This window comes from Rhincodon typus, chromosome 10 (assembly GCF_021869965.1).
Source record: "Rhincodon typus isolate 14 chromosome 10, sRhiTyp1.1, whole genome shotgun sequence".
NCBI classification, from domain to species: Eukaryota; Metazoa; Chordata; class Chondrichthyes; order Orectolobiformes; family Rhincodontidae; genus Rhincodon; species Rhincodon typus.
In genome coordinates this window covers 79,746,685-79,762,961 of record NC_063341.1, presented here as the reverse complement: position 1 = coordinate 79,762,961, position 16,277 = coordinate 79,746,685, and the positions used below count along the sequence as shown (strand labels likewise).

General features: G+C 44.2%; 1 protein-coding gene across 2 annotated transcripts in view; it reads right to left on the bottom strand.

Annotated features, from left to right (window-relative positions):
- Positions 1–16,277, bottom strand: part of erich3 (glutamate-rich 3) — a 70,959-nt gene that overhangs the window by 31,664 nt on the left and 23,018 nt on the right. For both annotated transcript variants that reach the window (XM_048602412.1, XM_048602413.1), the window contains exons 3-5: positions 14,748–14,873; positions 6,900–6,971; positions 4,078–4,206 (exon numbers count right to left, since the gene is read on the bottom strand). In XM_048602412.1, coding sequence (XP_048458369.1) covers positions 4,078–4,206; positions 6,900–6,971; positions 14,748–14,873 — 327 coding nt within the window. The remainder of the gene's footprint in view (positions 1–4,077; positions 4,207–6,899; positions 6,972–14,747; positions 14,874–16,277) is intronic.

Below are 16,277 nucleotides of genomic sequence, written 5' to 3'. Positions count from 1 at the left end.
GCCTCTTCGACCTGTTTGTTTCCTCTCCACCTATCCTCTCCTCTATCCCTCTTCTATCCGCCTCCCACTCTCTCCCTATTTATTTCAAAACCCCCTTCCCCTCCCCCTTTTCTGATGAAGGGTCTAGGCCCGAAACGTCAGCCTCTCTGCTCCTATGATGCTGCTTGGCCTGCTGTGTTCATCCAGCCCTGCACCTTGTTGTCTTGGATTCTCCAGCATCTGCAGTTCCTACTATCTCTGAGAGGAATCACGGATGTATGTGGGCAGGGACTGGTCCAGGGGAGAAAAGACTGGGTCAAGGTGGGGAGAAATGAGTTTTGTGGGGCAGAAGCAGACTGAAACACGATTTTCAGGAGGTAGAAGCAAGCTGTGTTGGGGTGGGGGGGCTATCAGCTTGTAGGCAGTGGGACATAGATCACCAGATGAGGTCAGTGACCGTAGTTGATACAATGGCCTGATGTGCCATGGTGCAGTCATGGTCCAGGGGAAGATAGCAGGAGGTATCTGAGAGCTGGTGCAGTAGAGGTCAGTAGCCAGACTACAACAGCATCACCCTCACCGGCAGGCTTAATGACAAAGTCAGCATTGGATCTAAACGCATGGAGTGCAGTCAGTTTGGGGGGAGATAGGTTTGGTGAGAGGGGCAGAGAAATTGAGGCGACCAATGTCACATTGACAGCTCTCAATGAATAGATCGAGTGCAAGTAAAAGGCCAGAGGGAGGGCTCAAGGTGGAGGGAGAGTGTTGGAGCTGGGCGAAGGGGTCTGTGGGATGGGAAGAGGACTCTTGTCCAAAGAAATGGGCACGGAGGCGAAGCCGGCAGAAGAAGAGTTCGATGTCACGTCATGCCCAAAGTTCATTAAGGTGAGGCTACAGAGGAATAAAGCTGAGACATTTGCTGAGTATGGAGTGTTCAGCATCAGACAGTGGAAGGTTAGGAGGGATGGTGAATCACCGACAGGGGGTGGGGTTGGGGGAGGGGATGGAATCAGAGGGAAGGGGAGAGGAGGAAGGATCTAGAGGGCCATGGGTATCTTTGAGTTGTTGTATCTTGTGGGCCTTGATGCCTGAAAGGAAAAGAAAAAAAGTTTCTTGTTAGCACGGAGAATGAGCCAGAGGATGAAGTAGAACAGTGGAGTGGTGCAGCTCTGAGCCAGCGTGATGCGTTACTGTTGGAGAGAAAGGTTGAGAGTGTGTGCATCTGGTGCCGCATGGCACTGAGTGTGGATCTCAGGATGCAGCGAGAGCAGCTGTCTGTGGAACGTTGAACATCACGGAGATATCTGTGATCCTGGCAGGATTCAAAGCACAAGGGATGAAACTTCAGTTGGAATCCACGTGGGGTGAGTTTGAGCCGGAGGCCGTCACTGAAGAATGTGATACGTCTGTGGAAACGGGTTTTAGCAAATACCTGGACAAACACCAGGAGTGACAGTGACATTAATGTCAGTGGGCAATAGTAAAGATTGGAATGGAAATCCCGTCCGAGTGAGGAGCAGAACTTCTTCAAGGTGGACATACCTGGAAGAGATGTGGCAGTGAGTTAAATACTAAATAAAAACCGAAAGAACTGCAGATGCTGTCAATCAGGAACAAAAACAGCAGTTGCTGGAAAAGGTCAGCAGATCTGGCAGCATCTGTGAAGAAAAATCAGAGTTAACGTTTCAGGTCCAGTGACCCTTTCTCAGAACTGATGGTAGCTAGGAAAATGTCATTTTTTTATGCAGAAGATAGGGTGGGGGGAGGGGGTTAGGAGTAAATGATTGGTGGGGATAGAGCCCAAATAGAGAGAAGAACAAAAACAGAAGTTGCTGGAAAAGCTCAGCAGGTCCGGCAGCATCTGTGAAGGAAAAAACAGAGTTAATGTTTGGGGTCCAGTGACCCTTCCTCAGAATGTCAGAATGTTTTTTTTTCTGAAGAAAGATCCAGACCCGAAACGTCAGCTTTCCTGCTCCTCTGATGCTGCTTGGCCTGCTGTGTTCATCCAGCTCTACACCTTGTTATCTCAGATTCACCAGCATCGGCAGTTCCTACTATCTTTTTGCGGATGGATGGTCCAGGTAGCTGTGGGAGCTGGTGTGTTTATACTGGATATTAGTGGCCAGTTTATCCCCAGAAATGGAAACAGAGATGTTGAGAAAGGGAAGAGAGGAGTCAGAGATAGACCCGGTGAAAGTGAGGGCAGGGTGGAAATTGGAAGGAAATTTGATGAACTTTTCTAATTCTGGATGAGAGAGGGAAGCAGCATCGATCATATCATCGATATGTTGGAGACATGTCCTAGCCCCCTACCCACACAGTCATCCATTACACACTACCTATTGTCAGCCACTAACAGTCTCCATTAACAGCTATTCACCCTCCTAGCCAGATCATTATCAACCCCTTTGTCTGTCCAACTGTTCTTCTCTCTTTGGGCTCTATCCCCACCTATCATTTACTCCTTACCACCTCCACTCAGCCTATCCTCTGCATATAAACCGACATTTTCCGAGCTACCATCAGTTCTGAGGAAGGGTTACTGGACCCGAAACATTAACTGATTTCTCTTCATAGATGCTGTCAAACCTGCTGAGTTTCTCCAGCACTGTGTTTGTTTCTCCTCATCTTTGCCTTAAATGTCTGTTAGGAGAATAGAGAGAGCAGCCTTATGGTCCCCTTGGACAATGACAATCCTTATGATGGATGTTAAGCTAACTGTCCTGTCATTTCCATGTCCATTAGGATAATCTCATCCACCAGATGGAAAAAGGTTTTCTCTTTCAATCTACATTTGGGAAACCTCAACTAGATAGCCACTTAATCTTCTATATTGCAGAAAATAAACCCTGATTTATGTAATCTCTCCTTCTAATTTAACTTTGGAAACAAAATGTATAAACTAGTACTTATTCAAGTTTAGGAGATATTTGGATAATAAAATTGAGAGGCTTCAGATGACTAAAAAGTTGAGAACTTTTGGCTGAATCTTAAAATCAGACCCAGATTGTTCAGGAAAGTGAACTGGGAATCTAGAATGCTCTTCCTTAAAATCAATAGCGGGTCAACTGAAAATTGCATTATTGAAATTGATTGATTTTCACCTGTAAATGATATTAAGTGTTACAGATTTACAATCTATAGATAGAGTTAAGATGCAGATTAGCCACGATCCAACTGAATGGTAGACTTACGGGAGGGGCTGAAAGAATTCAATCTATTATGGTGATTTAATTATGAACCAGTCTCTGATAGTCCTACACCCACCACATCTGTTGGGACTGACTGACTGAGTGGACAAATAAGGACAAGGCCCAACTCAGGACATACAGACCAGAGGAACTTTCTCAGAAAGTATTCACACTCTACAGACCACACCAAAACTAAAGGGTTCATTGGTTTCTCACGGTCCAAGCCTAGACTATATTAGCTTAAAGACAAACTTTCAGGGAAGGATCTTGTGACTGATGCTGAAGCCCAACTGGTACTGTACTGTTTCAGACCTGAACCTAAAGAGTGAAATTTACTCACATTGCCACAGTGATAGTGTGCCTAATAACAAGGTCAGTCCATTGTTGCGGCTTGTCACCTTGGACAGGATCCATCAGGCCACAGAGTTTGCCTTTTCAGACCCAAACTACAGATATCATTGCTATACTCAATATTCTGAGATACTGAAAGTGTCCTATTAACAAGTAATTTCTTTTAGAGTCATAGAGATATACAGCACAGAAACAGACCCTTTGGCCCAACTCGTCCATGCTGACCAGATATCCTAAACTAATCTAGTCCTATTTGCCAGCATTTGGCCCATATCCCTCTAAACCCTTCCTATTCATATCTCCATCCAAGTGTCTTTTTAATGTTGTAATTGTACTAGCCTCTACCACTTCCTCTGGCAGGTCATTCCATATGTGCACCAGCTTCTGCATGAAAAAGTTGCCCCTTAGGTTCCTTTTACATCTTTTCCCTTTCATTTAAACCTATGCCCTCTAGATTTGAGCTCCCCTACCCCAGGGAAAAGACCTTGTCTATATACCCTATCCATGCCCCTCATAATTTTATAAACCTCAGCCTCCGACCTGTGATCATACTTACAGATGTTGAGGAATCGGAGTGTTCCACATCTGGCCTCGAGACACTGTGGTGACAATTACGAGGAAAAACTGGGGGACGAGGGGAGAAGAACGGGATGATATCTTCATCGGACCTCCTAGCCCGTTCAACCTTTAACAACAACAAATTTCCTCATAAAAAACTCTAATGGTTTAAAACGTCCCACGTTGTTTCATAGAAACAATTAGCAAAGAAAATTTGACAAGTAGGAACATGATAAACAGCAGCAGCAGTAAAGCCATTCAGCCCTTTGATGTTAACGCACCAATCAACTAAATAATGGCTGATCATCTACTTCAATGCCCATTTACATGTACTATCCATTTATCTCTACGGCCTCTACTGTTCAGAAATGTATCCTTTCATGGGGTGGTGAAAGGGGCAGGATGCAAGGGTTAGGAGGGGAGGAGGTGGAGAGGGACAGAGGGGCAGGGAGGGAAAGGGAGGAGGCCGTGGAGGGAATTGAAAGATGAGACTTTCAAAATTGAAACATTACTCAGCCAATGTAGGTCAGTGACCAAGGTGGTGACAGGCGAATGGGACTTGGTTGTGTATAAGAACATGGGCACAGCAGTTTTTATGGAGGGCAGAATGCAGAAGATAAGCCAGGACCACACTGGAATCATCAAATCAAGAAGGAACAAAGGCATGGAGTTTCGAGAGATGAGGGGGATCTTACTGAAACTTACAGAATACGGAGAGACCTGGATAGAGTGGATGTGGAGAAGATATTTCCACCAGTAGGAGAGGCTCGGACCTGACAGCACAGCCTCAGAGTGAAGGGACGACCCTTCAGAACGGAGATGACAAGGAATTTCTTCAGCCAGAGGGTGGTGACTCTGTGGAACTCATTGCCACAGAGGGCTGTGGAGGCCAAGTCACTGAGCGTATTTAAAACAGAGATGGATACGTTCTTATTTAACAACTGAAAGAACCGCGGATGCTGTAAATTAGAAACAAAAACAGAAATTGATGGAAAAGCTCAGCAGGTCTGGCAGCATCTGTGGCGAGAAATCAGAGTTAACATTTTAGGTCAAGTTCTGAGGGAGGGTCACTGGACATGAAACATTAACTCTGACTTCTCACCACAGATGCTGCCAGACCTGCTGAGCTTTTCCAGCGACTTCTGTTTTTTTATGGATAGGTTCTTGATTGATAAGAGGATCAAGGGTTATGAGGAGAAGGCAGGAAAACGGTTGAGAAACATATCAGCCGTGATCGAGTGGTGGGGGAGACTCGATGGGCTGAAAAGCCTAATTCTGCTCCTATACCTTATTGTCTTGTGGTATGAATGTAGGTTTTAGCAGCAGATGAGCAGATACAAAAGCAAAGTTGGGGAAATGTTGTGAAGATGGCCACGGGTGGACATGGTGATGACGTGATTATGTGGTTTGGAGTTAATCTTAGTGTAAATATGGTTTTGGATTATAAGCAGGTTAATTAATTGGTCAAAGAAGCTTAAGCAACTTGAAAAAACATTTTGACACTGCGAGTAGTTAAGATTCCAAACACAGTGCCTGAGAATCTGGTGGAAGCAGGTTCAATCAATGCACTTAATCAGGAATTAGACTGTTCAGTGAAATGGCAGAATGTGCAGGGGTACGGGATGTGATGTAATGGGCTGAGTTGGACAGCATAGTGTAAGGGCAGGTGGTGGCATAATAGTAAAGACAGTGGACTATTAATCCAGAATCCAGTCATACTGTTTTAGGACATGATTTGAATTCCACCATGGCAGATGAGGAAATTTGAATTCAATAAAATCTGAGATAAATAGCACATCTAATGATCACCATATAACCATTAATTGATTGTTGTAAACACCCATCTGGTTCACTAATGCCCTTCAGAGAGGGAAATCTGCCATCCTTACCTGGTCTGGCCTACATGTGACTCCAGACCCACAGCAATGTGGTTGACTCTTAACTGCCCTCTGGGCAATTAGGGATGGGCAATAAATGCTGGTCCAGCCAGCGACGCCCTCGTCCTGTTAATGAATATAAAAAACGGCACTATATGAATTGGTCATTCAGGGAGCTGGTGTAACGCGATAGATTGAAGGGTCTCCTTCTGGGCTGTAACAGTTCTCTGAGTAAGCCTCAGATGGTTACAGGGGATGGATGGGTTCAGTGGCAATGGAATGGAATTTAGAGTAGGGTGCGAACTGAAAACAGTACTGTCAATGAGGGGTTTCAGACAGACTAAATCAGGAGAAAGCATTTCCAGTCACAGGAGAACCAGTGACCAGAGGGGCACAAACTGAAGGTAACTGGTGAAGGACATGGATGGAGAGATGAGGAGGATTGATGTTACAAAGCAATTTGCAAGTGCGATCTACAACACACTATTTGAAAGGACAGTGGAAACAGATTTAATAACAACTAACTATGAGAAAGGAATTGAGGAAATAGAAAAGTGAGCAATGTGGATAAGGTTTCAGGGAAAGAACAGAGAAGTTTGAATATTTGGAAAACCAGGAATGGTGTACTTCGGTGTGGCCAGATCCTAGGTGCTGCACTGCTGCTGGAACAGAGGGCATAGAAGCAGGGGCATAAAGTCAGCTAACTAAGAAAACATTCTGCACAAACCCAGGAAGTACTTGTACTTCTCTTGGGGGAAGAGAGGAATACTGCCCAAGGCTTGATGGCAAAATTGAAGCAAGAGGCTGCAGTAAGGACATGGTAGGGTGGAGACCAAATAGATTGAGAGCCTTCTTATTCCAAACCAAACATCTGATTCTCCACTTAGCCAACCATAAAACCATGATGACAAACTACAAAGTAGTACAAAAAAAACATTGGAACCTTGATCCTTTGGACACGTTCTCTCCTGGCAAAATCCTCCAACCTCTTCTTGATTTCGAGTTGATGGTGCCGCTAGGGACAACAATAGAGATGAAACGCGTTAGGAACTGTGTGAAGAATTTTCCCACACTGCTTTCTAAGGCATTAACCAGCAAAAAATAAAACTCGCACTTGTAATGTTCTTTTCTGAAGTACTTTTTACACTTTCAGGATATCCAATAGTGCTTCATAGTCAATGAAGAAACTTGAGGTTTGGATGTTGAAATATGGGAAATGCAGTTGTCAAATTACACCCAGCAGGCAACAACAAGACAGACTGAACTATTTGCTTGATGTGATGTTGGTTGAAAGTTAAATATTGACCAGGACTTTGGGATGAACTCCCCTGGTCTTTGAAATTGTGCTATGGGATCTTTTACATTAAAACCATGCAAAATATCTGATCCAAAAGACAGCAGCCCTGAATAAGGGAGGCTATGTTAAAGCTGTATATCAGACCACAGCTCGAAACCTGTGAACAGATCTGGTCCCTACATTACAAGGGGGACATGATCAGACTGGAGACAACAGGAGATTTATGAGGATGCTGCCAGGGCTCGAGAAGTTTTATTCTGAGAAGGGATTGGACAAGCTGGGGTTGTTATCTGTGAAACAAAGGAGGCTGAGGGGAGATTTAATTAAGGAGTTTAAAGGGATGAATGGTTCAAACAGATTGGATAAGAAGGAGCCGTCTCCATTGTCAGAGAGGTCACTACATATTGGCAGAGGATGACACCAATTGGAAGAAGGATGAGAGGGGTGTCGAGGAGGAATACTTGCACGAAGATTTTGGTGAGAATTAGGAACTCACTGTACGAAAGGGCAGGACAGGCTAAAATCCTCAGCAGATTTTAAAAAACTTGATTGAGCACTTAAAGTACTGTAACCTACAGTGCAACACACAGAGGTAGAAAGCGAAATAGAATGGAACAGCTATTTTTTGGCCATCTCAGAGACAATGCTTGAATGTCCTCAAGGATTCTATATATCTTAGGAACTGAAGGCATTGTTGCTAAGTGTTCAGGTGGAGGAACAGGTAGTGTTGAGGAAGTGGGGAGACTGTAGAAAAACTTGGACAGGCTAGGAGAGTGGGCAAAGAAGTAGCAGACAGAATACAACATGGGAAAGTGTGAGGTTATGCACTTTGGTAGCAAGAATAGAGGCATAGACTATTTTCTAGAAGAAACTATTTCATAAATCTGAAGCACAAAGGGACTTGGGAGTCGTAATTCAGAATTCTCTTAAAGTTTACATGCAGGTTCAGTTGGTGTTTAGGAATGTCAACATTCATTTCAAGAGGGCTAGAATACAAAGGTGAAGATATACTGCTCAGGCTGTATAAGGATCTGGTCAGACCACATTTGGAACATTGACAGCAGTTTTTGGCTCTGTGTCTAGGAAAGGATAGGATCATAAGAAATAGAAGCAGGAGTAGATCATCTGGCCCCTCTAGCCTGCTCTGCCATTCAATAAGATCATGGTTAATCTTTTCGTGGACTCAGCTCCACTTACCCGCTCATTCCCATTACCCTTAGTTCCTTTACTATTCAAAAATCTATCTTTGGCTTAAAAACATTCAATGAGGTAGCCTCAACTGCTTCACTGGGGAGGGAATTCCACAGATTCACAACCCTTTGGGAGAAGAAGTTCCTCCTCAACTCAGTCCTAAAGCTGCTCCCCCTTATTTTGAGGTTATGCCCCCTAGCTCTAGTTTCACCTGCCAGCAGAAACAACCTCCCTGCTTCTATCCTATCTATTCCCTTCATAATTTTATACTTTTCCGTAAGATTCCCCCTCATTCTTCTAAATTCCAATGAGTATAGTCCCAGTCTACTCAATCTCTTCTCATAAGCCAACCCTCTCAACTCCAAAATCAACCTAGTGAACCTCCTCTATAGCCCCTCCAGGGCCCAGTACATCCTTTCTCAAGTAAGAAGATCAAAACTGTACACAGTACTCAAGGTGTGGCCTCACCAGCACCCTATACAGCTGCAGCATAACCTCCCGGTTTTTAAACTCTATCCCTCTAGAAATGAAGGACAATATTCCATTTGACTTCTTGATTATCTGCTGCACCTGCAAATCAACTTGTTGATTCATGCACAAGGACACCCAGGTCCCTCTGCACGGCAGCATGCTTCAATTTTTCACCAATTAAATAATCGTCCTTTTTGCTGTTATTCCTACCGAAATGGATGACCTCACATTACATTGCATTTCATCTGCCAGACCCTTGCCCACTCACTTAAACTATCTAATTCCCTCTGTAGACTTTCACAGTATCCTCCATACACTTTGCTCGACCAGTCATCTTAGTGACATCTGCATATTTTGACACACTATACTTGGTCCTCAACTCCAAATCATCTATGTAACTTGTAAATTGATGTGCTGACGTTGGAGAGAGTTAAAAGGAGGTTTACAAGAATGATCCCGGGGCTGAAGGACTTGTCATATGAGGAATGGCTGAGGACTCTGGGTCTGTACTTGAGGGACTTTAGAAGAATGAGGGGGGAATCTGATTGAAACTTACGGAATACTGAATAGAGTGGACGTGGAGATGATGTTTCCACTTGCAGGAGAGACTAGCACCCCAGGGCACAGCCTCAGAGTGAAGGGACAACTCTTTAGAACTAAAAAGAGGAGGAATTTCTTCAGAGGGTTGTTAACTTGTGAAACCCATGACAGCAGATGGCTGTGGAAACCAAGTCATTGAGTATATTTAAGACAGAAATAGATAGGTTTTTCACTGGCAAGGGGCTCAAGGGTTACAGGAAGAAGGCAGGAGAATGGAGAATAATATCAGCGATAACAAGGTGTTGAGCTGGATGAACACAGCAGGTCCAGCAGCATCAGAGGAGCAGGAAAGCTGACGTTTCGGGCCTAGACCCTGCTTCAGAAATGGGGGAGGGGAAAGGGGTTCTGAAATAAATAGGGATAGAGGGGGAGGCAGATAGAAGATGGATAAAGGAGAAGATAGGTGGAGAGGAAACAGACAGGTCAAAGAGGTGGGGGTAGAGCCAGTAAAGGTGAGTGTAGATGGGGAGTTAGGGAGGGGATAGGTCAGTCCAGGGAGGATGGACAGGTCAAGGGGGCGGGATGAGGATAGTAGGTAGGAATTGGGGCTGGGGCTTGAGGTGAGAGGAGGGGATAGGTGGGAGGAAGGACAGGTTAGGGAGCTGGGGACAAGCTGGGCTGGTTTTGGGATGCGGTCGGGGGAGGGGAGATTTTGAAGCTTGTGAAGTCCACATTGATACCATTGGGCTGCAGGGTTTCCAAGTGGAATATGAGGTGCTGTTCCTGCAACCTTCGGGTGGCATCGTTGTGGCACTGGAGGAGGCCCAGGATGGACATGTCGTCTGAGGAATGGGAGGGGGGAGTTGAAATGGTTCGCGACTGGAAGGTGCAGTTGTTTAGTGCGAACCAAGCGTAGGTGTTCCGCAAAGCGGTCCCCAAGCCTCCGCTTGGTTTCCCCGATGTCGAGGAGGCCACAACGGAAACAGCGGATATAGTATACCACATTAGCTGATGTGCAGGTGAATATCTGCTTGATGTGGAAAGTCTTCCTGGGGCCTGGGATGGGGGTGAGGGGGGAGGTGTAGCACTTCCTGCGGTTGCAGGGTAAAGTGCCGGGTGTGGTGGGACTGGAGGGGAGTGTGGAGCGGACAAGGGAGTCATGGAGAGAGTGGTCCCCCCGGAAAGCAGATAAGGGTGGGGAGGGAAAGATGGCTTTGGTGGTGGGGTCGGATTGCAGATGGCGGAAGTGTCGGAGGATGATGAGTTGGATCCGGAGGTTGGTGGGTTGGTGCGTGAGGACAAGGGGGATTCTGCTTTGGTTGTTATTACGGGGAGGCGGTGTGAGGGATGAGTTGTGGGAAATGCGGGAGACCCGGTCGAGGGCTTTTTCGACCACTGAGGAGGGGGAAGTTGCGGTCCTTGAAAAACGAGGACATCTGAGATGTTCGGGAGTGGAATGCCTCATCCTGGCAGCAGATGTGGCGGAGTTGAAGGAATTGGGAACAATATCAGTTTTGATTGAATGGAGCAGACTTGAAGTCCCAAACAGCCTAATGCTGCTCCTGTATCTTATGGTCTTAAAACTGAAACTCCAGCCCTCCCTCAGTGTTAACCTTCTGACAATGCAGCTCTCGCTTAAGCCCGACCCTCTGACAATGCAGCACTCCTTTAGTACTAACCTCATAGACCCTCAACCTAACTCTCAAAATAAATGAGATAGGAGAAATTGATCTGTTTGACTGACAGCCAAGATTCATCCAATGAGGATCTTAGGGGAGGCAAATGGCCCAGTGGCATTATCGCTGGACTGTTAATCCAGGGACCAGATAAAATTCTGAGAACCTGGGTTCGAATCGTGCGACGGCAGATGGTGCAATTTGAATTCAATAAGATATCTGGAATTAAGAGTCTAATGATAACCATGAATCCATTGTTGATTGTCGGAAAAATCCATCTGGTTCACTAATGTCCTTTAGGGAAGGAAACTGTTATCCTTACCTGGTCTGGCCTACATGTGACTCCAGACCCACAGCAATGTGATTGACTCTGAACTACCCTCTGGGCAATTAGGGATGGGCAATAAATGCTACCCAATAAATGCAGTGACATCCTCAGCCCGTTAATGAATAAAGGTTAAAAAAAAGGGTAACAAAGAATCCATTTGCTTTCCAATTAGCTGAGAAGTCTTGAATAATTTGTGATATTGGTGGTAGCATTGAACTCAGGGACTTGAAGACAAGCGTTCTTGTAAAGAAACCCTCCAGTAACCCAAGCAATGTCAGAATGAAGGAACAGGAGGTGGCTATTCAGCCTCATGAGTCTGTACTGTCATTTTATGATTGAATGGCTGGTTCAGTTATATTTGGCCAAGGAGTACCAAAGACTCTCAACCCTCTGAGAGAAGAAATTCCTCCTCATCTCAGTCTTAAATTGGAGCCACTTTATTCCGAGACTATCAGAATAAATTCAACATACCCACTTTTTCCCAATTTCCAAACTAGATGACATTGTTTCTTTCTATTCACCCCATCATTCCCACTAACATTGTGAAACTACTGCTCAATTTTGCACTCAATCTTCTACAACCCTGAGAAAAATCCTGTGTGTAATGTCTCCCTGTAATGTTACACTTGGAATCAGGTATCATTTCAGTTAATTCAGTTTGCATTTCCTCCCGTGGCTAACATATACTCTGCGCGGTGTAGTGCCCAGATATGCTCCCAGAAGTTCTCCACCTGTCTGTCCACATTACTAATGCATCTTGTTGCCTTTCATATCCTGGAGTAGGTCTCAAACCAGTGCCATTTGGTTCAGAAGTAGGAACGCTGTGTCATTAGACCTACCCCCTTGTAGGAATGTTGTTTCCTGGCCCATACCACTCAGCCAGTTACCTAACCACGCCAAACATTTCCCTAAAATTCTATCTGGTTCAACTTTGACTGACATGTGGGACTTTATCAAATGTCTTCTGCAAGTCCAAATATATAACATCCACAGACCTGCTCCTGTCTGCCACTTATGTCACTTCCACAAAAATTTCAATGAGATTTATCAGTCATGATCTACTCTTTACAAATCCACTGGCTCTCACTGATTGATTGAAAATCTCCAACATACACTATAACAATTTCCTGACCATACAATTTATGGTGACTGGTTTAGAATTTCCGGGTTTCCCTCTCTCCTTCTCTCTTAAATAGTGAAGTGAGACCCTCAATTCTCCAATCTTAAAGAACCATTCCTGAGTAGAGATTACAGATAGGGCATCAGCAATGTTCTCATCCACTTCTTTTTGCGGTTCACCGGGATGATCCCTGGTATAGAGGGATTGTCTTATGACCAAAGGTTAAACAGACAGATATTCTACTCATCAGAGTTGAGAAGAATGAAAGGTGATCTCATTGAAACATATAGGATTCTTAACAGCTTGACAGGGTGAATACTGAGAAGATGTTTCCCCTCATAGGAACTTCTGTAACCTGAGGACATAGTCTCAGAATAAAGTGGCACCAATTTAAGACGGAGATGAGGAGGAATTTCTTCTCCCGAGGGTTGAGAGTCTTTGGTACTCCTTGGCACAGAGAGATGTGGGGGCAGAGTCCTGTGTATATTGAAGGTTGAGACAGATAGATTCATGATCAGTCAGGGAATAAAGGCAGGAAAGTGGACGTAATGAGTGTTTGATCAGTCATGATCCTATTGAATTGTACAGCAGACTTGAGAGGCCGAACAGCCGACTCGTGTTCCTGACAAATTGGGGATTTGTCAATCCCCAATAACACAATTTGTGTTATTATTTCCGTAATCATTTGTCATCTTGTTTACTTAAATTTTGGTGAGCTTCAGGCCTTGATTCGATAATAGTTTTCTGTACAAATCTAGTAAGCTGACCTTTTCCTATACAGAAAACACTGAGGAAAATAATTACTCAACATGTCTGCCATTTCTATATTTTCCGGAAAAATGTCAGTGAGTTTTCAAAGAACCCATATTTCTCCTGCCTTTCTTTTACCCAACATAATTTTAAAAAGATTTTGTATGGATTTTGATATCCCTCACAAGTTTCTTTTCCTATTCTATTTCTGCAGCTCTGATTATGCAGTTTTTTACGCTTTCCTCTTATTTGTAATTGTGCTTATCCAAAAAGGTCTGTTCCTTTCTTTGCTTTTTTGTTTGTGTATTTTTATTTACTTTTACGTTGTCATTTATCTCTTTAGCTGCCAAAAGCTACTTCATTTTTTGGCAAGGAAAGGATTTGCACTATAGGGACACAAACTGATTCTGTGTGGCATAAAATTCCCTTCAACCCATTGCTTTTTTTCAACACTTTGAACAGACTTCCTGCTGTTTTGCCAAGTAACAGATTTACCCAGTTTACCTAGTGGCTGCCTTATCCTTTCTAAATTGGTAACTTTTTTTTTCAAAGCTGGTTTTCCCTTTCAAACATAACATCAAAACAAATTTATGTTCTGATTTCTGTTAGATGAACATTAATCCGTCATTAGATTGTGAACTAAATCTGGGTCATTACTCCCTATTAAGCCTAGTGTCACAAGTGGTTCAGGTCTGGGATCTACTGCCGGGAAATGTGGTGGAGGCAGGGTCAATTGATACACTCAAGAGGGAATTTGAACAGAACCACGAGTGAGGGTGTGGAGAGAAGGTAGGCAAATGGTACAAAGTTTTTTTATTCATTCACGGAATAAGAGTGTCTCTGGCTAGGCAGCATTTATTGCCCCTGGGCAGTTAAGAGTCAACCACATTGCTGTGGGTCTGGAGTCACATGTAGGCCAGACCAGGTAAGGATGGCAGTTTCCTTCCCTAAAGGACATTAGTAAACAAGATGGGGTTTTCCAACAATCAGCAATCGATTCGTGGTCATCATTAGACTCTTCATTTCAGATATCTATTGAATTCAAATTCCACCATTTGCCGTGGCAGGATTCGAACCCTGGTTACCGGAATTTTACTTGGGTCTGTGGATTAACAGTCCAGAGATAATACCACTGGGCCATTGCCTTCCCAGTTGTAATGTGGAGTGCTTAAAATTGAGACTACACAGAGACTAGAAATGGAGGAGTGCAATTATTTTGGAGGGTTCTGGACTGAGTAAAGCTACAGAGAAAGGGAGGAGTGAGGCAATGAGAGGACCTGACCATGAGGATCAGAATTTTTATTTCAAAGCTTTGTTAGACTAGAAGCCAACGTATGCCAGTGTGCACAGGGGAATGGTGGAGGAGAGTGGTTGCTGGTTGCTGAGTACTGGCAGTTAGCAGCATGCTGCCTCTGTACCTCCATATCGAGGACCTTGTGGAATATAGCCTGGGCCAAACTCTCCCGTACATACTTCTGATGGTCTTTTCGAACTATGTTGAGACGATATTCCTTCTCCGACACTATCCTTCCATTCCTTGTGACCTGCACAGGAAAGCACTGATTTTAAGAAAAAACATTATCCAGCAACATCTCAAATGAATTACTCTAAATGTTTCTTTTACACAATTAAAGTGAGTCCTAATAGGTAATATTAAACTTATTTGAATTTACACAGCTTTTACAACATAAACTCAGGCTCTTTAAACCATTGCTTGCATAAATTTCTTCTTGCTTCCTAGGCTCCTCACCCTATCAGTGGATTTCTCCATTCCTTTCCCCCTCATATGTTTATCCAGCTTCCTCTTAAAAGTACTGACACTGTTCGCCTCAGCCACTCACTGTGGGGCAGAGTTCCACATTCACCCCATTGTCTGGGGCAAGAAGTTTCCCTTAATTTTCTATTGGTCAGCAACTTTAGCAGTGTAAAGCTCGGGGGAATGATGGCTTCCGTTTCAAACCCCCAAATATCAGTCTCAAGTGCATCATTTCCTTTTCACCAGGAGCATCTTGCATAACTGTATTTATTTTCTCTACACCTGCTATCCTGCACCACTCGAATGAGAGTTTCTGTTTAATGGAATCTTTGCCTAAATTCACAGATTCAGCTGAAACTGGATGGAGGCTACTGCAATTTCATTTCCTTCTAATTTGACTACAATTTGGGTTCCAGGTTCTACTTAATTGGAGACATGACGTGTGGAGAATGGGATGAGTTCAGGAGAAATACATGGCTTTGGATCGAAGATTCCCAAAACACTCCGCCTTTGAGGGGTTTCACACCTGAAATCTGGGGTTGCTGCAGACTCCTAGAGCTGGCTTTTACACAATTGGAGTGAGTGAAGTGATTCAAAATAAATGACAAACGTAAATTAGTTGCTCTGGCTTGAAGAAGGTGTTACCATTGACCAGAATCTGAACTGTAAGTTCTGTGGCTATAACAGCAGATCAAAGGCTGGGAATCCCGCAGTGAGCAACTCACCTACTGACTCTCCAAAGCGTGTCCAACATTTATAAGGCATAAATCACAGTGTGCCAGAATACTCCCCACTTACCTGAATGAGTGCAGTTCCAACACACAAGCTACTTGATAAAGTAGTCCCTGTTATTGGCACCACATCTCCAAAATTTCATTGTCTCCACTGCTGATGGTCAGTACTAGCAGTGTGGAAACACTGCAGAAATTCACCAAGTTTTTAGACAGCACCTTTCAAACTTGCAACTTCTACCATCGAGAAGGGCAAGGGCAGCGGATACCACTGCTTGCAATTTCTCCTTCCAGCTACTCACTATCCGGACTTTAAAACATCAGTCTGAGCAGCAATGGCAGCCACAACAGAGGAAAGGAGAACAAACCTGGGCCTGAACAGCAGTGACAGTGGGATAAATACCTGAGGAGCGAGGTCAGTGAGAGCGAACCTGGGGGTGAACAGTGACAGTGGGATAAAT